Genomic DNA, 23,075 nt, shown 5'->3' with positions numbered 1-23,075 from the left:
CACCCCTACTGCTGGAGGATAGGTAGGGGGCCCAGTGCATTGCTGTGCCCAGGGGCCTACACTTCTGTTAAGGCGGCCCTGTGCAGATGGAATCCAGGCTTGGAACACTGGGACAGTCTCAGGAGGCATTTGGAAGGTAAATACTGATAAGGAATTACCTAGATCGTGACAGCACCCCCTCCTTTAGGAGTGGCCCCAGGACACTTCTTATAAGTTCTTTACCTGAACAAATGGAAGGATCTAGATTGAATCCTGATGAACTTGAACTAGCTGGGACCAGAGGAGACTGTACCGGATCTATGGACGAGACCAAATTAAGTCCAGACAACCTTGAACCGGTTGAGACCGGCAGAGACTTTAGACCGACGGATAGGACCGGATTAGATCCGAAGGTATTGGAATCGGCTGGAACCGAAGGAGGCTGATCCGGACAGACGGATGGGACCGGATTGGGTCCAGAAAAGTTTGAACCGGCTGGGACCGGAGGAGTCTTCGGATTGACGGTTGAATCAGCTGGAACTGAAGGAGTCTTTGGACCTACGGATGGAACCGGATTGGGTCCAGAGATATCGGAATCGGCTGGAACCGAAGGAATCTTCAGACAGACGGATGGAACCGGATTGAGTCTAAAGACAGTTGAATCAGCTGGAACTGAAGGAGTCAGAATCCGGTTAGAACCGGAATGAGTGGTATCCGAGTGTTCAGTTAGACCATCCTGGACCTGGTCCATGCTGGATGCCAACAGGGTGGTGCTCTCTGAAGACGGCAAACAGGAGTTCATAACTGCATCTGTAGCACAAAAATTTCCATCTGGGAACTTGGCTCTGGATACTTCCCTTGGGACTGAAACTTTGGTGACCCCTCCTGGGGTTGATGAATCAGACACCTCTCTCAGGGTTGTTTTCTCCAGCACCCCTCCTGGGGTTGACAGATCAGAAACTCCTTTTTGAGAAGACTCATATGCCCCTACTAGAGCTTGAACATTGGATACCCCTCCTAGGGCTGTAGACACAGACGCCCCTCCTTGGGCTGTAGACACAGACGCCCCTCCTTGGGCTGTAGACACAGATGCCCCACCTTGGGCTGAGTAAAGAGCATCATCATTCCAGGAAAGTTCAGACGCTAGGATCTGGTACTGTACCAGATATTTACCGACTGTTCGTGTCCCCTGACGTAGCCGGAGGATATCAGAGGAGGCAGAGGTCACACGACCTGGTTCATCAAAGATGCGCCTGAAGGTTGCCACGAAATCTGCATATGAAGAGAGCAGGGCATCAAACTTCTCCCATAGAGGTGATACCCAATCGAGGGCGGAGCCACTGAGGAGGGAGATGATGTAAGCAACCTTGGTGCGGTCAGTTGGGAAACTGCTAGGCTGTAACTCAAAATATATCTCACACTGATTTAGGAAACCCCGACAGGCTTTTGGGGAACAATCAAACTTGGCAGGTGTCGGTAAATGGAGACAAGGAGCAGAAACAAGAATGGTGGGTGGGGATACCACCAAAGGTACTGCAGTCGGCACACTGGACGCCCCTGAACCACGGAGGGTTACTTGTATTCCATCCAGCCGAGAGGAGAGGTCCTGGAGACAGCGGATCACATGGCCCTGTGCAGTCTCCTGACGTTCAAGGCAGGCTGCAAGTTCTTGCATCGGCCTGGTCGCTTGGACCTGGTCTCCGGCCGGATCCATTAGGTCAGTGCTTACTGTCACAACTGAGGGCTGGTGCTGACCAGGGGGAAGCCTCAGTTGTAGGGGCTGAGGTATATATGTGTACCTGGGAGGCAGTACAGGGTTCTTGGACATGCAGGGAACCTTTAGAACAAATGCCCGAAGGCGTGACCACGACAACAAGGGAAAGTTCAAAGGTTTTATTAAACACAGTTCAGAGGAATACTGATGACTTGGTACTGGTAATAGGAAATACAGTTCAGAGAAATACTTGGGATCGATGACGGAACACCGATGGTGACTTGGAATCGATGACGGAACACCGATGGTTACTTTGGGATCGTTGGTAAGCTTTGAGTGAAGCTGGGGTTCGCAGATAGAAATGCACTATTGTACAAGGAAGCACAGGTGAAGCATGAAGTGATGCTGGGGATCGCTGGAGAATGGCTGCTGGAAAGCCGGAGTTCAGACACAGGTGAATCAGGGTAGACTGTAGAGGGTTAATCACTGGAGTGTCGGGTTACACTGCAGAGTGTAATCACCAGGGAGTCAGGCTGTACTGCAGAGAAAGTCCATGGAAGGACTGCACACTAGAATCACTGAAGACAATTGAAGCACTGACATCTTTCCACCCCAGGAACAGGATATTTATACCTGCTGGGAAGCAGGGATTGGCTGGCTGATTAACCAGAGACCAGAGTGCAGCTGCTGTGTAATCAGGCTGAGAGCAGAGTGCAGCTGATAGGCTGAAAGGTAACATGTGATTAGGAAAACATGGCTGCGCCCATGGTAGCTTTTGGAGGGAAAGATTGTTTGTAACTTGAATGTGAGCTTTAACCATGAAGCTGCCAGAATCACAGTAAAGAGATTTGAGACAATGAGATGCAGCGTGCTGCACACAGACAGTGCAGATGGAATCCAGGCTTGGAACACTGGGACAGTCTCAGGAGGCATTTGGAAGGTAAATACTGATAAGGAATTACCTAGATCGTGACAATGGAAAGTGGCGGTTAGCTGCCTGCCAGCGCTGCTAGGCTGCGCAGGCAGGGAGCTTCTTGGCGGGTGCAAAAGCATCGCCGCTGTGAGATTCGTTCGCACCCGCATGGGGGGGGGGGAAGGGGGGGCAGGGCCTGACATGTGGGGCGGATCTGAGTCAGGCAGGAGACCCCAAGCTGGACTTGTATCCTGGATCAGATCGGAAGTTCGGGCTGGTCGGGTTCTCAGAGAACCAGACCCGCTCATCTCTAGCCATCACACATATGGTCAACACAAGTTTTTTGGAGTTTTTCACATATTTTTCAACTTTTGCTTAATTTACTATCCACATGCACTATGATTGGGAATAGTAGCCTGACTGAAACGTGGCAAGCGAAGTAAGCCTGCGAAGGTATACAATACGTTTGCAATAATTGTGTTTACATATGATGAAAAATTACAAAAACTTGTGTCAACTTTTTTTGTTGTTGACCATTTCCATGTCAACCTTTTGTACCTGTTCACCTCCTTTTCTACTGCCTATCTTTTCCATGTCGACCTTTTGACCCTGTTGACCTAATGCATGTTGACCATGGGGTTGACCTAATGACTTTCTATCTAATTACTGTCGATCCTCTATACCACACGCCTCCGATGTCCACTGCTGTTGTTCATTGACTTGTCCTATTGGATGTGCTGCATATCCAGTGGGATGATTCCACATCTGATGCAGCCTTGTTGCATACAGCATGTAACAATACATTGTGCCATTGTACAACAGATTGCTTAGTGTGTACAGTGGATGCAATGTATCACATCGCTGTGCTGCTCATTCTCACCGTCAGATGGTGAGTGGCCAGCTTAACATTGTCACCCTCAAGTCATCTCCTGGCATGGGTTATCACCAACTCTGATGATACTGAACCTGCCTTGCTGTGTACCATACCCCTGCTTAATCCTTGACTCCTGTCCTGTCTGTGTGCGTTTTTCCCACAGCATGTGGTCAATGCTGATGATTGCAACTGCGGATGGAAAAACAGTGTAGTGGGATAGGTGCTGTGGCAGGAGAGGTACTTTGCCACCTGTAAGCTACACACAGGGTCCTGGGGTGGATGGGAAGTGTGGATTGACCGGGTTCCCATCCATTTGGCCCAGCCTAGGTCTTATAGGCTTTTTAGCCCAAGAAGCTGCTTTAAAGCAGAGTCTCTCCCATGATTCAGGGCTCCTGAAGGCAGTTAGTGTCCAGGTGATAGGCCTGCTAGGGACAGTGGGATCCGGAGGGCAGGGCCACTAGTCTCAGGATGCTGGAACCTCAAGGGTTCCTTATTAAGTAAGACGGAGTGAGGCAGGGCCTAACCTCCCTGGTGGTTTATACTAAAGACAGTGATCTTTGTTTTATGTATATCTTTGTTTTTGAGCAACCTGAATAAAAGGTATTTGTGGTTTCTGCACAAGCCTGGAGTCGTCGTTGGTGGCATTTTTGTAGCAGAGTGCATTCTAGCAAGACTCCTGTTACAGTGTCCACATTCAGGGGCACGTATATTTGGCATACATGGATGGATTCTCTGATTAGCAACCTTGGATGTGTCAGAATCAGTCCCGGAAAGCTCAAAGCCCCATGTTCTAAGCGACAGACATGGAATAGCAGGGACAGTAAATGACAGTTATTCGCCTGATGTGTTTGTTTTAGACAGAGCTTGAGTAAAAAGAAATATATTTTTATTGACTGAACACCATCAGCAGTTGCTTTCTGCTATACCAATGTAACCTCATTACGCTGAGAAGTGGCTTCTTGATACTGAATTAAATGTGCAACCTGATTGCATAGTTGTGTCATTTTAATTGAGCTGTCGGCTTTCATTTTTCTGTGATATTAATAGTCACTTTTAGTCGCTGATAGCGCTGGCTTTTAATTTCCCACGGTGAATGTAAATACAGACATAATGTACTTTGATGCCATTCTGCTTACTCATACACCATGAAAAGTGAGTATCCAAATGACAAAACACATAAGCAATAAATGAGAATAAAGATTTTACATTCATCAAAATTAATATACTGTTTACACACACAGCAGACTGAGAATAATTTGCTCTTGTTTTCCTGTTAGACGTCTGTTTAGTTTGAACTTAACGTCTCAGTTAAATGATATGCCAGTCAAAAAATATAATGGGTTCCCACAGTCACTTGTAATACTGAATGCAATGTCTGTCCATCTGTCTATCTTCCGTTAATTGTGACAAATGAAATTAAAGGCCTTCTCCAGCAAAAATACTGGATTTTGTTTTACTAAATGCTTACTTGCAATGTAATACCCTCTGCTGCTCTCTCCATTGCCCCACTCTGTACTGCACCCTATTGTGTCCCTACTCATTCCACATCAATGGCCACCCAATGCGATCCTTACTCATTACAGCCAAGAATAAGAGCTGCGTAGGGGCAGTGCTCATATTCTCAACCATAGAACTATCTACTGTACAATTTACTCACTGCATCAACCACCACCTATCAATGAACCAGTGCTCATTCCTGAGGTGCAGGAAGATCATGTCATGCTTACAAGCTGCTGTGGACTGAAAGCATAGGTCCCTGGTTGGATAAGATCCCATGGCCCCAATCTGTGAGGTACAGAGATGTCCTGACAGATTTGGCATCCTAGGCTATCTTAGAACAGATTATTCTTGACCACTTGTCTGGCACATGGGAAGTGACTGCAGCCAGATGGTCTACAAGTGCAGAATGATTCCTGCTGCTCTTCCTCCAGCACCAGGCAGTGATGTACAGATGGAGCCCTCCTCATCTTTGCCTTTAGTAGGATTAATTGAGCCAGGGCAGTCGGACTTAATCCCCTGCTGTAATGACTTAATCCCCTGCTGTATTGTTCTTTCTGTATTGTATTGCAGCTGAGAACAATAGATGAAAGGCTTATGCTAATAAACCTTGGTGCACCTAGGCGCAGCACAGAAGCCTAGATGAACGTGGCTCCATCTGTAGTGGTCTGTGACTGCCAACATCAGTGGCGATTTTGCTGAAGTTCCCCTTTGAGCACGATTCCCCAATCTGATCAGCTGGGGGACTAATCACTCCTCACTGTACCCTCTTCATTGTGCTCTGCAAAGTGTTGGAGCAGATTTATGGATACTGGGGGGTAACTGATTGATGTCACAACGGAGTTTATTTTCACTGTGGGGGAGGGGGGGAGATCTATTGACACTGATAGTTTATTGCCACTGGGGGTGAGTGTAGTAGTAATTCTTTAATGGGGATCATAGGGCACTGATTGTAGAGAGCTAAAACCAATGGGGAATCTATTGCCATTAGAGGGTGGGGGGTAATGTTACAGTGGGAACGGGTGGTATTCAGTATGCCGGCTGTTGGTATCCCGCCGCTCATTGTACCAGCGCCGGAATCCCGACACCCGGCATACCGACACCTATTCTCCCTCTTAGGGGTCCATGACTACCCTGGAGGGAGAATAAACAGCACTGTGCCTGCACCGTGGTGAGCGCAGCGAGCCCGCAAGGGGCTCATTTGCGCTCGCCCAGCTGTCGGCATGCCGGTGGTCGGGATCCCAGCATACCGGCGCTGGAATCCTGACCCTATACCGGCATCCCGGCCGCCGGCATAACATACTACACCCGTGGAAACAAATGGACACTGGGATGATGCTAAGCAGTCCTATTCAGATTTTTTTTTTACACTAAAATATTGAAATACATTTTTAAACATATTACAGGTTGAGTATCCCATATCCAAATATTCCGAAATACGGAATATTCCGAAATACGGACTTTTTTGAGTGAAAGTGAGATAGTGAAACCTTTGTTTTCTGTGGCTCAATGTACACAAACTTTGTTTTATACACAAAGTTATTAAAAATATTGTATTAAATGACCTTTAGGCTGTGTGTATAAGGTGTATATGAAACATAAATGAATTGTGTGAATGTAGACACACTTTGTTTAATGCACAAAGTTATTAATAATATTGGTTAAAATTACCTTCAGGCTGTGTGTATAAGGTGTATATATAACATAAATGCATTCTGTACTTAGATTTAGGTCCCATCACCATGATATCTCATTATGGTATGCAATTATTCCAAACTACGGAAAAATCCGATATCCAAAATACCTCTGGTCCCAAGCATTTTGGATAAGGGATACTCAACCTGTATTGACTTTATTAAATGTCAAAAATCATCAATTTTTGATGTTGTAACTGGAAACATAATAATCAGTTAAGTGTTTAAACAACATAGAGTGCCCCATCCACCAGAGGAGTAGTGTCCTGAGCGTTCATTTATATGGCCTATGCCCAATGCTGGCTCTGGTGGGGCAGCTGCAATGCAGTACGGATGGTGTAATGGTTAGCATTACTGCCTCACAGCACTGAGGTCATGGGTTCAGTTCCCACCATGGCCCTAACTGTGCGGAGTTTGTATATGCTCCCCGTACTTGCGTGGGTTTCCTCCGGGTACTCCGGTTTCCTCCCACAATCCAAAAATATACTGGTAGGTTAATTGGCTCTCAACAAAAATTAACCCTAGTGTAAATGTGTCTGTGTGTACATGTGATAGGGAATATAGATTGTAAGCTCCACTGGGGCAGGGGTTGATGTGAATGGGCAAATATTCTCTCTGTAAAGCGCTGCGGAATATGTGTGCGCTATATAAATAACTGGCAATAAAATAAAATATTAACCACTGACTATGTGCTGCCTTGTTAATACATATATTAATATTATCCATATAGACATCAGAGAGGGGTTAGAATAGATATAATTCAGAGTAAGCCAGGAGACTGATTCAGTGAGGAATGCTATGTAGTAGCTACAGATGCAGCATCTGTGTATACAGCGGCTGTGATAAAAGACACAGGAGGCGTATCATGTAAATACATATCAACCACAGGCTTTTGTGATCTGCTGCTGCCTACAAACATGCATCATTGGATCATCTGTGTCACCCTTGGACACAGGGTCGGACTGGCCCACAGGTGTACCAGGGAAACCACCGGTAGGCCCCACTGCCTGAGGGACCTCTCTATCCTCTAGGGATCAGGTTCCAGACTGTGCACTTGTATTATACATGGTAGATATGTTGCATTACACTGCACTAAACTATTGTGTATTTCAAGTCTCTGTGGAGGCTGGCCAAACCCCCTTTGTAGGCTGGCCACACCCCTATCACTGCATTCCCCCCGGTGGGCTCTTCATGCCCCAGTCCAACACTGCTTGGACATCTGAGTAACCCCCAGGTTACACAAAATGTCTGGAGAAATCACCAGGGACGTGCAGTCAGCATTAATGATTAAAATAATACAAAGAATATACTTATGACACATATTTTGTGTTACAATTATCATCTTTATATTATGCTAATCATTTTAGTACCTTAAATTGGTTTGGGAGGAACCAATAGCAGTGCCTCCCGTCGGCAATTGGAACGGGATTAAGCGGTGTGGGGGGGGGGGGGGGGCAGGGCCAAGCACTTGGGCTGTAAAAGCTCATTAAAACAATGGTGAAAGTGGCACTTCTATAAGTGCCTCGTTGACAGGGAGACCACGCACATGTCAGCGAGGCAGCTGTGGTTGGACAGCGGATCCAGAGCTGGATCCGTTGTCCAATCACCCATATGTGGCTGGGGACCCGGTGGTGACTGGTGTTGGAGTCATCCAGGCTATAGCAGCGGTGGTGCTGAAGGCAGTGGTGTGCATGCGGTTGCTCCCAGCCAGCAGCAGCGGTACTGTCCCGGACACCCAGGTGAGACAGGGGGCCGCTGGACTGGGTATTGAACTGATATTATTATATATATATATATATATATATATATATATATATATATATACATATATATATATATATATAAGTTGTAACACTATAAGGGGACAATGTGCCGTTTCCTGGGGTAAATGGCAGCACGCAGCAGCTGAGGAATCACACAAGTCCAGTTTGTGGTGCAACTGGCCACAGCCAGCTTTATTTTACAGAAAATAAAACAAACACCAAAACAAAATACCTTGCCTGTCCAGCACTAACTAAACACAAGATGTTCCTAACTATCACTAAACAAAAACACAGAGTTCTCCAGTAAACACTGTGTAGCTCAGTTGTATCAGGAAGCGTGTTTCTCTCACAGAGATCCTGCAGTCTTCCCAGGCAGTCTGCCCACATTAATCAGGCTAGAAGCCCTATAAGGCTCTTGCACAGCTGAAAGCCCTGATTAGCCCTCTGTGAGGCCAAAGATCTGAACTGGGCCCAATGTCTGGAACTCGCCCTATCTCTCTCTCAGGGCCCTTATCCAGCTTTTCCAGCAAACTGAAAAGGTTCTAACAAAACAAAAGTATTTTCCTAGAAGTTTTCATTTTCTAAAACATGTAAGACAAGAACCTGGGACAAACATACCTGCCCTCAAACACTATCCCCCTCCCCTGTTTCGACCTAGGGGCCGGAACACTTGTAGCCCCCAAACAGAAGATGCGGGACAATGCATCTGCGTTGGCCAATTGTGTACCCGGTCTATGTTCGACAGTAAACTTAAAATCCTGCAATGCTAGAAACCATCTAGTTACATGAGCATTCTTGCCTCTATTTACATTCATCCATTTTAAAGGGGAATGATCTGTCACTAGTCTGAATTGTCTACCCAAGAGGTAATATCTCAAGGTATCTAGTGCCCACTTAATGGCCAAAGCCTCCTTTTCCACAATGGCATACCTTTTTTCATGCTCATTGAGTTTCCTACTCAAATAAATGATAGGGTGTTCATCCCCATCTCTGGTTTGGGACAGCACAGCCCCTATGCCTACCTCTGAGGCATCCGTCTGTACCACAAATTATTTTGAAAAATCTGGTGTTATCAATACAGGTTGTGAACACAAAGCCACTTTTAACGCTTGGAACGCTTTTTCTGCATCAGGGTTCCATTTCACCATATTTGACTGTTTCCCTTTGGTAAGGTCTGACAACAGCACTGCTGTGGTCGGAAAATTGGGAATAAACCGTCTATAGTACCCAGTTATTCCCCAAAAAGCCCTTACCTGTTTTTTATTCACTGGACGAGACCAGTTTTGAATAGCATCAATTTTATTCAATTGGGGCCTAATCATACCTCTGCCTATGGTGAAGCCCAAGTATTTGACCTCCTCCATTGCGAGGCAGCACTTCTTTGGGTTAGCAGTTAACCCTGCCTCTCTGATTGAGTCCAGTACTGCTTGTACTTTAACCAAATGGGACCCCCAGTCTGTACTGTGAATTACCACATCATCCAAAAAGGCAGCTGCATATTTTCTATGGGGCCTCAAAATGTTATTCATCGCCCGTTGAAAGGTTGCTGGAGCCCCATGCAACCCAAAGGGTAACATCTTATACTGGTACAGCCTCTCCGAAACCGAAAAGGCTGTTTTTTCAGATAAAGGTATTTGCCAGTAACCTTTGGTCAGGTCCAACGTAGTGAGAAACCTGGCTTTTCCCAGCCTTTCTATAAGCTAATCCACATGGGGTATGGGGTATGCGTCAAACTTGGACACCTCATTTAACTTATGAAAGTCATTACAGAAGTGTATGCTACCGTCTGGCTTCGGGATGAGAACTATGGGACTGGACCACTCACTGTTAGATTCCTCTATGACTCCAAGTTCTAACATGGTTTTAACTTCTTTAGAAACAGCTACTCGCTGAGCTTCAGGAATCCTATATGGCTTTAAATGGACCCTGACTCCTAGTTCTGTGGCAATGTCATGTTTTATTATGGTCGTTCGGCCAGGCAGCTCTGAAAATATCTCCCTATTTTGGATGAGAAATTCTTTAACCTGGTTGTTCTGATCAGCTGATAATGTCTCTGACACCTTTACTGCGGGAAGCAACCGAGGTGAAGACACCGAAGGGCAAGGCTCCGCTGACAGAGACAACCTATCTTTCCAGTGTTTGATTAAGTTAACATGGTAGATTTGTTCGGGTTTTCTCTTTCTCGGCTGGTATACTTTGTAATTAACCTCATTCACTTTTTCCCTAATCTCAAATGGGCCCTGCCATTTAGCTAGGAATTTGCTATCCACAGTGGGTACCAAAACAAGAACTCTATCTCCAGGAGCAAATTCCCGTATCTTGGCACTCCGGTTATATACCCTCTGTTGAGCACTTTTGGCCTGTTCCATGTGCTCTCTGACAATAGGTACCACGGCTGCAATCCTATCCTGCATTTGTGTTACATGTTCAATAACGCTCCTATAAGGAGTGGGCTGTCCTTTCCACGTCTCTTTGGCAATGTCCAACAGCCCTCTGGGGTGTCTACCATACAACAAATCAAATGGAGAAAACCCAGTAGAGGACTGAGGAACTTCTCTGATGGCCATTAACAAGTAGGGCAACAAACAATCCCAGTTTTTCCCATCTCTATCAACAACCTTTTTTAACATCCTTTTTAATGTTTTATTAAACCTTTCCACCAACCCATCAGTTTGGGGATGGTAGATGGACGTCCTGAGGTGAGTGACCTTAAATAATTTGCACAATTCTTTCATGATCCTTGACATAAATGGAGTACCTTGGTCAGTCAAAAGTTCTTTTGGTATTCCCACTTTACTAAAACCCTGCACCAGCTCCCTAGCTATCGCCTTGGTTGTGATAGTGCGTAAAGGGACAGCCTCAGGATATCGAGTGGCATAGTCCATAACTACCAGGATATACTGATTGCCCCGAGCAGACTTTAACAAGGGCCCCATGAGATCCATGGTTATTCTGTCAAACGGGACCTCTATAATAGGCATGGGAACTAGTGCGCTCCTGAAATCGGGTCTAGGGGCATGATACTGGCATTCAGGACAGGAAGAACAATATTCAGACACTTCTTTATAAATCCCTGGCCAAAAGAACCTTTGTAAAACTCTTTCAGTGGTTTTTTGTGCCCCTAAATGTCGTGCTGTAACGTGACTATGAGCTAAATCTAGTACCGTTCTCCGATAAGGCTGGGGAACTACCAGCTGTTCCACCACATCCTCACCCCTTTTGACAATGTGGTACAAGAGCTCATTACAGATGGCCATGTGGGGATACGTAACCCTGTCACCTGGCACCACACGTTCCCCATTAATAACCTTAACATTCTCTCTTCCCTTTATTAAGGTAGGATCCTTTAACTGTTCAGACGCAAACAGATCCTTCTTTACCTCCAGGTCAGGCACGCTTTCAGTTCTAACTACTATGTCTCTGTTACCAGCAAGAGGGTCCTCACTGGACTCCCCATCTGTCACTTCCCCAGCCAAACTAGCAAAAGGGTCAGAAAGTTCCGAAGACACACGTACATACATAAAATCACCGGTATTATCAACTGGCTCTTTACTTCTCACATCTGTTGATAACCGTGATTCCCACAGTTTCCAAAAATGAGGAAAATCCCTCCCTATTATGGCCTCATGCACCAAGGATGGGACCAGTCCTACTTTAACAATTGCTGACCCACATCAAGTTTCTATGGCCCTCATTCCGAGTTGATCGCTAAGAGTCATCGCATCGCAAATGTCCGAAATGTAAGTATCTGCGCATGCGCAAATGCGTGATTACGCATGCGCGAAGACATACGTACGACAACTGTGCAAAATTACTTTGGGGAAAAAAAGCCGTAACTGCCAAACGAAAACGAGGAGTGGCGTGGGCGTGGCGGAGGCGAGACTTCGCAATGCTCCGACATGGGCGTGAAAGTGGGCGTACTGTGTGGGAGTATGCAACTTGCAATGGGCGTGTTTTTCGCAAATAAACTTTGTCGCTGTTAAAACTAACATAGGAAACCGTAGCAACATTCACGCAGCAGCAGAGTAGGTCTGCAGTTACTCTACATTTGCGAAGTACTGGTACAAGTGTGTATGCAGTAATTAGCAGTTAATTGGAGAGCACATTCATCTGATGTTCAATTACTTGTTAATTACTGAGCACATGAAAGTTACCAACCAGCAATTGACTGAACACACATTACATGTTTATTCTACTCACATATTAATCTCACACACTGTGAAATAAGGTTGTTATTTGTGTTTAACTTGGTGTGTAAGCATTGTGACGAAATGTTTTAATGTGTGTTAGACTACTAAATACAAACAAGTTACATTTTTATTTAAAGTTATATAATTCTGCAACATTCTGATTAATTAACCAACACCCACATAATGCCGCATACACTATGTTTTATTTTTAAAAGTCACAATAATATATGTTTTTAACATCTGTCAATGTTTTCAATGATGTCATGTTGTCCAAAGATATTTTATCAAGTTGTCGTGTCTGTTTTATTAATATGGACATTAAAGTGTGGTGCAAAACATACCTTTTTTAACACTTTTGTTTAATTTTAAGGAGAATTAGCAGATTGGTCACCAAGTGTCTATATGTTGACCTAATCTTTTGGTAACTAAGATTTTGCTAATGCATTACCTTCAAGAAATTGCACACATTTTTTTTTTTTAATTTTTATTACAGTAATAATATTATCCAACATTTAAACATGGCTCCACATGAGTCTCACAGGCAGAGATAGACCAAGCACCAAGCAGATGGCACTGACAAAAATTATATAGCAGAACTCAGTACTCTGCAAATTTCTGCTTCTGACAAAAGTATCTTATAAATTCATAAATTCAACATATTTCACACCCTGCCACACAAAAATTTGACACAAACTGAGAAATAATTAGTATCCACCACACAAACACAACAATACACAGCACACTAGTGAGAGGAAGATGGCTCTGTTGTTTTTTAAAAGAAACTCACAGGCTACAATTCCTCCAAACAGAAAAAAGTCATTTCACTAAGAGGGAGTGATCCATTCTGGCCACACAAGCCAAGTCCAAAATAACATAGAGGCAACTACAAAAACATGGGTGCTGCCCATCTGGAGAGACATCACTTTCTTCTTTTTCGCCCCGCCTGAGGCTGATCTTCTTTGCTTGGTCTGCGGAGTGACCTTCGTTGGGCCTGCCCAGTGTCCTGTTCTTCCTGGGCAGGGGCAGGGGAGGGAGCCGATGTGGTTGGCTCTCTGCCACTGTGGGCAAGGGAGACAGCGATGGCCTGGAGCCCTTGCAAGATGTTAGTTGCAAGGCTTTGGTTTGAGGAGGCCAGTTGTTCTTGGGCCTGCCTGATCTCTGCCAGACTTTGGCAGAGTTGAGCAACACCTTGCTCAACACAGGTTCGGATCTCAGTGAGCCGGACAGTTATCTGGCTTACCTCCCGGATGACCCCGTCTTGAAATGTGTTTAGGCTCTCACCATACCTAGCAATTTCAAGCAGGATCTCCGGGATAGCAGAGGGTTGGGTGGGGGGGCCAGTAGGAACCTGCATAGGTGGGTTTTGTTGGCCCACACTGGCAGACCCACTAGGTCCCTCCACCTCAGCCTCAACCACATAACCGGCCTGTGACTCAAACTGTTCACCCCCCTGTGCTGTGTTTTGTGGCAAGCAAATAGAAGAATGTGTGGGGGAAAAGTTGGAGTCAAAATTAGTTTAAGATTATTAATACAGTTCAAATTTCAGACAAATACATGTGTAAACTTACCTTCCAAGTCATGTCCCGTCAGAATCTCAGGCAGGTCCGTGTCCATATGAGACACCCCTTGGCCCTCCTCATAACTCACACAGGCCATCGCCATCTCCTCCAAGTCAGTAAACTCCACAGCGACAGGTGGTCCCCCCCCTGTTGCCCTTGAGGCATTCCACTCCGCAGCCCTCTTTGCCTTCAGGCGGGATTTGAAGTCGGCCCACCTACATAAATATTGTGAAAGAGGGAAAAAGTTGAGTCTTCTTATTGTTCAAAGTAAATATATAGCACACATGTTCTGCTTGTGTTTGCTAGACATAACATGACATGTAACTACATTTTTTATGCAACTTAGCACAGAAAAAGGATTGTCAAGATGCACTTACCGTCGTCTCACTTCCTGTGATGTTCTGACGACAGAGCCAACTTCATTCACAGATTTTGTGATGTCTCTCCAGATGCGTTCTTTGGAAGCAGCCCCCATGTTTTTGGGGCCCCTATGTATTTTGGACATGGCCTGCGTGACCAAGACACGCAACTCCCTCTTAGTGAATGCAGGCTGTCTTTTTTTCCGTCTGGAGGTAGCCTGTGAGGTTTCTTCAGGTTGGTCATCTCCATCTTCCTCCTCACTAGCAGCTTCTGTCTGCTGTGTTTGTGTGGCTAAAGTCAATTCTCCCTCAGTTTGCTCACTATGTGTGTGTGGCAGGGTATCCACACTCAATTGTTGAGGTTCAGAAGCAGAAATTTGCAGAGTACTAGGTCCTGCATTAACCTCCGCAGAGGCGTATTCTAACAAGCGCCTTTGACACTCTAGCCGTTGTTTCTGCAATGCCATCTGCTGCTCTGCAATGCGGTCTATCTCTGCTGCGATTTGCTCACGAGAAGCCATGTTTGTGATGACGTGTGTACGCCGAGGTGTGTGCGCTTATATACCTACGTGCGACTCGTTAATTCACACAGGTGTACACTGTTATTCTGTTGAATGATTGCACTGCTTATTTAAGGGCCTACTGTGCATGCTGTAAGTGTTGGTAGTTTGGCGTTTGAGTTGTTGGCTTGTGCGGGAAGGTGATAGTGGAATTGGCAGAGTGAGTAATTGTCAAGCATACCTTTGTCCTTTTCTTTGCGTTTTGAATATAGACAGTGGCATTTTTTGTGGGTATTTTCGTTTGTGAGTATTCTGTTTTTTTTTGTTTTTTTTTGTGTTGGCAAGTTTTTTTAATACATTTTAATATTGTAATTTTTATAACACATATATATTTTGCAAGTCCATTTGTGAAAATATTCCCGTGCTTCTTTGTTTTGACTGTCATTAGTGTTCTCTTGTAGGAGTTTACTTTTTGGTGAGAAAAAGCAAATTTTTTTTCGATTTTGGGTGTGGTCCACAAAAACAAGACTTTATTTCTTTAGGAGCAGGTAAGTGTCGTTGGCCTGTGTTGGAGCTTGTTTGTTGGAAGTGTCTGTATGCTGTTTTTGACTGTCATTTGTGTTCTCTTGTAGGAGTTTATTTTTTGTTGAGAAAAACCAATTTTGTATTCATTTTTGGGTGTGGTCCACAAAAACAAGACTTTATTTCTTTAGGAGCAGGTAAGTGTCCTTGGCCTGTGTTGGAGCTTGTTTGTTGGAAGTGTCTGTATGCTGTTTTTGACTGTCATTTGTGTTCTCTTGTAGGAGTTTATTTTTTGTTGAGAAAAACCAATTTTGTATTCATTTTTGGGTGTGGTCCACAAAAACAAGACTTTATTTCTTTAGGAGCAGGTAAGTGTCCTTGGCCTGTGTTGGTGCTTGTTTGTGTTTGTTAAAAGTTATTTTTTTTTTTTTTTTAAAGTTTGCTAAACAAAGTGTTTGGGTTTTCCAGGATTGATCTGCAAAGTAGTGTTTGTCTTTCCTGGACTAGGTACTAAATTTCTTATTTTTTTGGGTTTTTTTTTTTAATAAAGTTTTTTTGCATTAATATATGTTTTTTATATCCAAATATTAAATTTAGTTTTATTTGCTTTTTATTTTTGCATTTTGGACATGAATTCAACACAGAAAAAATGTACGCTCCTGCAGTAAGTTGACACCACAATTGTAAAAACAGTTATTGTGTAAAATTTTGGAAAACTTTGATTTTTTTTTTTTTTAACATTTCTTAACATTCTCTCCAAAAAGTGTGTGATGTCAATACATATTGCGGCAGAAGCCCTACCTCCCCAACCCACGCCAGCACTCCCACCCCAACCGCCAGCCCCACAACCACAGCCGGCTCCTCATCAACCAAGGCAACGGAGGCGTGCTAGGCCACCAATTTTCAGAACCCGTGTCAGACTTTTTGGGATGCCAGATGATGTGGTGGTGCGTAGATACCGGCTGCCACCACATCTAATCCTAGACACTCTCTCCATAATAGAGAGTGATCTGGAGTCTGAAATTCGGTATCCTACAGCAATACCACCATTGACACAATTCCTTGCAGTGTTACATTTTTTGGCCACAGGATCATTCCAGCATGTGGTTGGAGACCTGGTTGGCATGTCGCAGGGCCAGTTCAGTAAGGTCCTGCGACGTGTCTGCCAGGCTTTCCTCAAGCGTGTTAAGCAATTTATTGCTATGCCTTTGGATGTTGGTGCCCTAGATGTGGTGAAGCGGCAATTTGCGGAAGGTGGTAGTCGCTTCCCACATGTTATTGGGGTTGTGGATGGCACACATGTAGCTATTCAGCCACCAAAACATAATGAAGAAATTTATAGAAACAGGAAACTGTTTCATTCTCTGAATGTAATGGTTGTTTGTGGGCCATCCCTCCAGATCCTTTCCCTGAACGCAAAGTTTACTGGAAGTTCCCATGATGCGTATGTCATTAGACAATCAGGGATATGGCAGAGATTAAGATCAAGTCAACGACCAGACATGTGGTTATTGGGTGAGTTGTTGCTCAAATATTTTTGATTAAAAAAAAAAAAAAATTTAAAATTTTAAGATCTAAATTTTTGCTTTTATTCCAACAGGAGACCGTGGATATCCTTGCACCCCCTGGCTCATGACTCCTTACCGTAATCCCAGGCCAGGACCACAGATGGCATTTAACTCCGCGCTTACTGCCACTAGGCAGCTGGTGGAGCGCACAATTGGTGTCCTGAAAGGGCGGTTTCGTGTTCTCCACCGCACTGGTGGCGACATCATGTATTCGCCGGAGATGGCAAGTAAAATAGTGGTCCTGTGCGCAATACTCCATAATATCGCGGTAAGGAGTAGTGTAGAGCTTCCTCAGGCAGAGGAATTGCCTGATGAGGAGCCAGGGGTTGTGCCACGCTTCGGTGGGGGGAGTGTGACACGGAGGGGGAGCCAAGTGAGGGCAAGAATTGTAGCAGAATATTTCAGGTATAGTGTTTATATATTTTATATTTGCCCAAATAATACAACACAGTATGCTTCTGTTTTATAAACCATGATTTCAATTTGTATGATCTTGTAAAGTGATTGGGTACGGATTTTGTGGTGTTGGAATGTGTAATTGTTTTTGGTTCAAAATACAAAAACACGTTAAGCTTACAATGTTTATTTTGAAATTTAAATACTGTAATGTTGCTAAATAGTATCCTTATTTGTTTTATATCATCAAATCCTGATTATGTAACCAAACACACAAACAAATGATACTCAATGTTTCACACTTTGTGACTGTCCAGCTGAATGATCACACGAACTGTGGTGAGTACACAGATATGTTTAGTATTTGTAACTAAAGTCTGTGTCACTGTGTGTGTTTTGTTTGCTTAAATTTGTGTACCAAACATTTTCGCTTCTGCTATTGCGTTTTTACGCTCGTGCCAAATAACACTCTGCTTTTCACAGCATTGCAGAGATCAATAAAGTTAATAGAAATGACAACATAGATTTTTGACCAATCACATGCTAACAGACACTATAAATATATGCCCAAATAAGGAAAACGCCATTGCCATGATGCGTGCAGCACCGTTCACCAGGCGGGAGCTCCGCGTGCTGGTTGCGGTGATGGACCGCCGCGTAGGCCGCGTTGGGCGCTTCATCCCCAATCGGGTGAAGCGCGAGGCCTACGCGGAGGTCCGCCGCCTGCTGCGGACGCGAGTCCGCAGCAGGCGGACAATCATCCAGCTCGAAAGGAGGTGGAGTGATCTCCGTAGGCGGACTCCAGATTTGTTGGCGGAGATCCGCCATCAAATCCGTGCGCTGCATACACGAAGTAAGTTACCTTACATAAGTTTTTTGCACTAAATTGTGCTAATGTGTTATTTTCCAATTTTTGGCCTTCCGTAATTTAAGTAACAATTGTTAAATACAATGAGCACTGCAGGGGAAGCATATGTAACATGTGCAGAGAGAGTAAGTTTTGGGTGGGGTGTGTTAAATCAGGTGCAAAAATTTGCAAGGCTAAAATAAAGCTGCATGTATTTACCCTGGCCATAATTTTAAATTATAAAAAAAAAAAACACTCTCTCGGGACATGTTATATCTGCCACCCCTGCACTGCACATGCTTTTGGCCAATTGCCTACTAAATACCTGCTGTAAACCCCTTGGATTTGCAGACATTTTACAGTAAGTGGTAGGCTAATTGCAACCTGCAATGCCCTTTTATGGAAATTAGGACACTGTGTGTGGTTAGGTAAAACAGTACTGACTGTAGCAAAGTAACACCAAACAAGTGCATGTTTACAAAAAATAAGAAGCAGGCAGGAAATTAATCCACAATACTTGATCAGTGCAGGCTATATAATAAGGTGCCTTGAATAGTAATCTGGTGATGTTGCTGAGACCAATCACTATGACTCAATTGCCTAGATTAAGGAATGAGCTTCAAAGTTAAATTTTAGACTCATTTTGTTTGCTGTGGCCAACATGAAGAGGATCTTAACATGTTTGCTTTTCTTTGGAACAAAACAAATAATTTAACAATGAACAGAACATTGATAAAACAAATTGATTACTATGTAATTTATCATGTTTGAACAATTTGAACAATATTATCATTCTAGGACAACAACAACGGCAAAACTCCCCACCCCCTTCCCCTTCTCACTCCCCCTCCCCTTCTCACTCCCCCTCCCCTTCTCACTCCCCCTCCCCTTCTCACTCCCCCTCAGCTTCCCAGTCCCCCTCAGCTTCCCAGTCCCCCTCATCTTCCCAGGCCCCATCAGCTTCCCTGGCCCACTCCACTTTACATTCCCCTTCTCACCACACCTCTCCATCTCTTTCTGGGACCCCTTCTCCTCCTTCCCATACCCCTTCTCCTTCAAAATCAACATCACAATCTGAACCACCCTCACCCTCTATTGCTTTAACTTTTTCTCCGCCCCCCTCGCCCTCTCAATCAGACCCCCCCTCTGAAATTGCGGACCAAATCCAGCCTCCTTCCCCCATCCAGCCTCCTTCCCCAATCCCTCCTCCTTCCCCAATCCCTCCTCCTTCCCCAATCCCTCCTCCTTCCCCCATCCAGCCGCCTTCCCCCATCCAGCCAACATCCCCACCAAGTGAATGGGCAGAGGAAGCCCCTGCCGAACGTTCCGGGAGTCTGGATGTTGCCGTGGAAAGTAAGTATATTTTAATTTTTTAAAAAATGATTACCCACTTACACTTACAATGCCAAAACATGCAGTGTTGTACTGTTTGAATTCTTGGACCCTGGAAAAATATTTAAAAATTTCATCATGGTGTACATGTTGCCTTTACATATTTGTGAGTGTCATTATATGTACAGTGTGTATGTGTGCAATGTTTTGTGTGTCCACTCTAGGTTGACACTCATTAGGTAGCCAGGGTTGCCAGGAGAACAGGGTTTATATGTGTTACTTTTTCTGGGAAACAGTTAGACCTGAGTGGAGTTTAGTATGTTTGCCTTTTACACTTGGGCCTGTGTAGTCTGAATATTTACACTTAAAAATCACATGCTTCACTTTGTTATGCAGCCTAATGACACACTGTTTTTTTGTGTGAAAGTTACATTCTCAAAATTAATAAGTGTTCGAGTCAAACATGTTTGCACTTATTTAGTAAGGGCAGCTTTCATGGAGTGTGGGAATGCTATGATATGTTGGCCTTCTGAAGATGTGGATATGCAGTGTGATGATGCAGGACCAACCCACTAAAAATAAAAAACAAATAAAACAAATGGGAATGAATGCCAACATGGTGTCACATTGACGAAGATGGTAGTTATCTTTAACATGGGATGTCGGACATAGCAATCAATAAGATTATACTTAAAAAATTGGGATCCACTTCTACAATATAATAATCATATTTTTGCTTGATTGCTATGGGCAACGTTCCATCTTAAATATAACTCACATAGTAGTAAATGTAACACATGGTCTGGAACACTTTAAAATCTGATAAAAAGGCTGAGCAGGCTTGTGTGTTCTGCTAATGATTGTACCATAAAACAGGCAGGATGTAGTAACTTTGCCATTAAAGCAGGCCTGTCCAAACTGCGGCACTCCAACTGTTGAGAAACTACACATCCCAGCATGCCCTGACACAGCTTTGCCATTCCCTGACCACAAAACTGTGTAAAGGCATGCTGGTATATGTATTTTCACAACAGCTGGAGTCCAGCAGTTTGGACATGCCAGCATTTAAGTGTGCTTTGCGCCTTGCTTGGCTAATAAGTAATGTAATTAAGTTATTAATGTTTGTGTTGCATCTTAATTTCAGATGTTGCAGTTGGAGATCCCACAAGTTTTTCAGGGATACTTTACACCATGCGCCAACACCTGCAAGGAATGATGGATTGTGTGGACCATTTGCAAAAATTTGCTTGAGTTGTATTGTTTGATTTGTAAAAAAAAAAAAATATTAACAAATACAAAAATAAAAAAGTTGATTAAAGTTAACCGGGTGTTGTGTTTATTAATGCAAAAAAGGATCAGCAGATTGGCAGGCAGAATTTGTTTTGTACAAAAAATTACACACATCTAACGTTACATTTTTACCAAAAAAAAAAGGAGATTATTGTGTTAAGAAACATGTAAACACCTTCATTCACAAACAACACCTTTAAAAATTAAAAAAGTGAAAAAAATAAATAAAAAAATTTTACACTTTGACATGTTGATGGCCAATTATGGCAACAAAGTGTTAATTTTTTTTTTATTCTCACACTTAATTGTTTTGGAACATTATCAATCATTACACTAATTGGGTTCGTAATTGAAAAGGGCTTGTGGTCTTTAAAAGGAAAGGTGTCATTGCACTTAATAGGCCAAAAAAACATTTTTGTGCGTTTTACCTTAAAAGTGTGCACTTTTACGCAAAACTTTGTAAATATACTCAAACTTAGTATTTTTACGATTAAGTATGTGTTATTGCGATGATTTCGCAATGCTGCGATGGTTTCGCATTACTGCGATGTCATTTGGCGTACGCCCACTTTGTGTAATACTGCGTACGAATGTGCAAAAATACGTTGGGGGCGGAGGTTCGCATATTTACTACATTAACGCAACTTTGCGAATATGTTGTGCGACCGAAAAACTTAGCGATCAACTCGGAATGAGGGCCTATATTCACTTCAGCAGTGACATAATGTTGGGTATCCCCATGTATGCAAGTTACCCCAATAGGTATTTGCTGGACCTTTAAGGGGTTCACTAACCCAGCTTTCACGAGGGTAACTAAATTTCCTGAATCTAGCAAGGCCTCTACCCAGTTACCCTCTAAGAACACATCACACATTTGTTTTTCCAGCTCAGGTGAAGGTACCACAGTACAGGCTAACCTAGGAAAGAAAGACATTCTGCACATTCAAAGGCAGCATCACATTGCATGGGTTCTTGCGTGACTGGGCAATTAGCAATAACATGACCTGGCATACCACACCTAAAACATTTAACCACACGATTATCAACCCGTTTGGGCAGCATAGACCTTTCTAGCCCCATTGGCCTGTCTCCAGGGCCAGTGTTTACAGTCTCTCCAGCCTTGCGTTCTCTTAACCGCCCAGCAACGTTTTCCCACGGAACAGTCTTACCAGTCTTTACTGAAGGGCGCTGTCGAGGATCTATGGGTTGCTGGGTGGTCATCAGTAGTTCCTCTGCTGCCAAATACCTCTCTACCATGTCCACTAATTGGTCAGCAGTATCCGGGTTTCCATGGCTCACCCACTTGCGCAGGCCCACGGGCAAAGATCTCAAATAGCTGTTCATGACAACTCTTTCAACCATCTGGGGACCAGTTAATGTCTCTGGCTGTAACCATTTTTTTGTTAGCTGAATACGGTCATGCATCTGGGAGCGAGGAGGCTTCTCCATGGCGTACACCCAACGGTGCACCCGTTGTGCTCGTACTGACAGCGTGACTCCCAGGCGGGTCAGGATCAGTCTTTAGTTTATCATAGTCCCGAGCCTCAGCAGGGCTTAAATCAAAGTACGCTTTTTGGGGCTCACCTGACAGAAAAGGTGCCAGCAGACTGGCCCACTGTGGTTTTGGCCAGTTCTCACGCTCGGCAGTCCTTTCAAACGTGGTCAGGTAGGCCTCCACATCATCAGCCTCTGTCATTATCTGCAGGAAGTGACTGGCCCGTATAGAACTAGAGCTGGTCGGAGCACTGATGGCCATATCTACAATCTGGGCCACAAGGCTCTGCACCACTTCTGTTAAGGCCTCTCTATCCTGATGCTGTTGCGTGTAAAGTTCATCAATAGCCACCTGCTGCTATCTCCTATTTTCCTCCATTGCTTCCTGCTGTTGTCTGTTGGCCTCCTTCTGAGCCGCTGTAGCTTGCAGCAAGGCTTTGAGCAGTTCCTCCATGTCGACAGACTTTTCAGGCGGCTTTGTATCTGCTTTCACCCAGGACATATATCAAATCCTCAGGGCGAGTCTCAGTAACTTCACACTGGGCTGTATCTGCATAAACCACCATTTTCTGCAGGCTTCATAA

General features: G+C 44.2%; 1 protein-coding gene and 1 long non-coding RNA gene across 3 annotated transcripts in view; both read left to right on the top strand.

Moving 5' to 3' along the window:
- The window catches only part of LOC134929372 (uncharacterized), a 28,965-nt gene extending 13,209 nt beyond the window's left edge, over nucleotides 1–15,756 (top strand). The window contains exons 3-4 of the long non-coding RNA XR_010178516.1: nucleotides 15,504–15,590; nucleotides 15,675–15,756. This is a non-coding gene — a long non-coding RNA (uncharacterized LOC134929372). The remainder of the gene's footprint in view (nucleotides 1–15,503; nucleotides 15,591–15,674) is intronic.
- Nucleotides 15,757–16,213: 457 nt separating this feature from the next.
- Nucleotides 16,214–20,987, top strand: LOC134928365 (putative nuclease HARBI1). Of its 2 annotated transcripts, XM_063924025.1 has the most exons (5): nucleotides 16,214–17,079; nucleotides 17,165–17,537; nucleotides 17,846–17,867; nucleotides 19,174–19,728; nucleotides 20,852–20,983. In XM_063924025.1, the coding sequence occupies exons 1-3, from the start codon at nucleotides 16,335–16,337 to the stop codon at nucleotides 17,847–17,849; spliced, it is 1,122 nt and encodes a 373-aa protein (XP_063780095.1). In that variant the 5' UTR covers nucleotides 16,214–16,334; the 3' UTR covers nucleotides 17,850–17,867; nucleotides 19,174–19,728; nucleotides 20,852–20,983. The 2 variants fall into 2 exon arrangements, with proteins under 2 accessions (XP_063780095.1, XP_063780094.1); XM_063924024.1 differs by having other exon boundaries at nucleotides 17,165–17,867; nucleotides 20,852–20,987.
- Nucleotides 20,988–23,075: the final 2,088 nt, after the last annotated feature.

The sequence above is a fragment of the Pseudophryne corroboree genome, chromosome 5 (genome assembly GCF_028390025.1).
Source record: "Pseudophryne corroboree isolate aPseCor3 chromosome 5, aPseCor3.hap2, whole genome shotgun sequence".
Taxonomy (NCBI): Eukaryota; Metazoa; Chordata; class Amphibia; order Anura; family Myobatrachidae; genus Pseudophryne; species Pseudophryne corroboree.
Note: the sequence above shows the minus strand (reverse complement) of the source record. Positions and strands in the feature narration are given on the sequence as shown.

Excerpts from the sequence above, each read along its gene's own strand:
- LOC134928365 (XM_063924024.1), top strand. The coding sequence starts at position 16,335 with ATGTCAATACATATTGCGGCAGAAGCCCTACCTCCCCAACCCACGCCA. Across the intron at positions 17,080-17,164 it reads ACCAGACATGTGGTTATTGG|GAGACCGTGGATATCCTTGC; the intron begins GTGAGTTGTTGC and ends TTATTCCAACAG.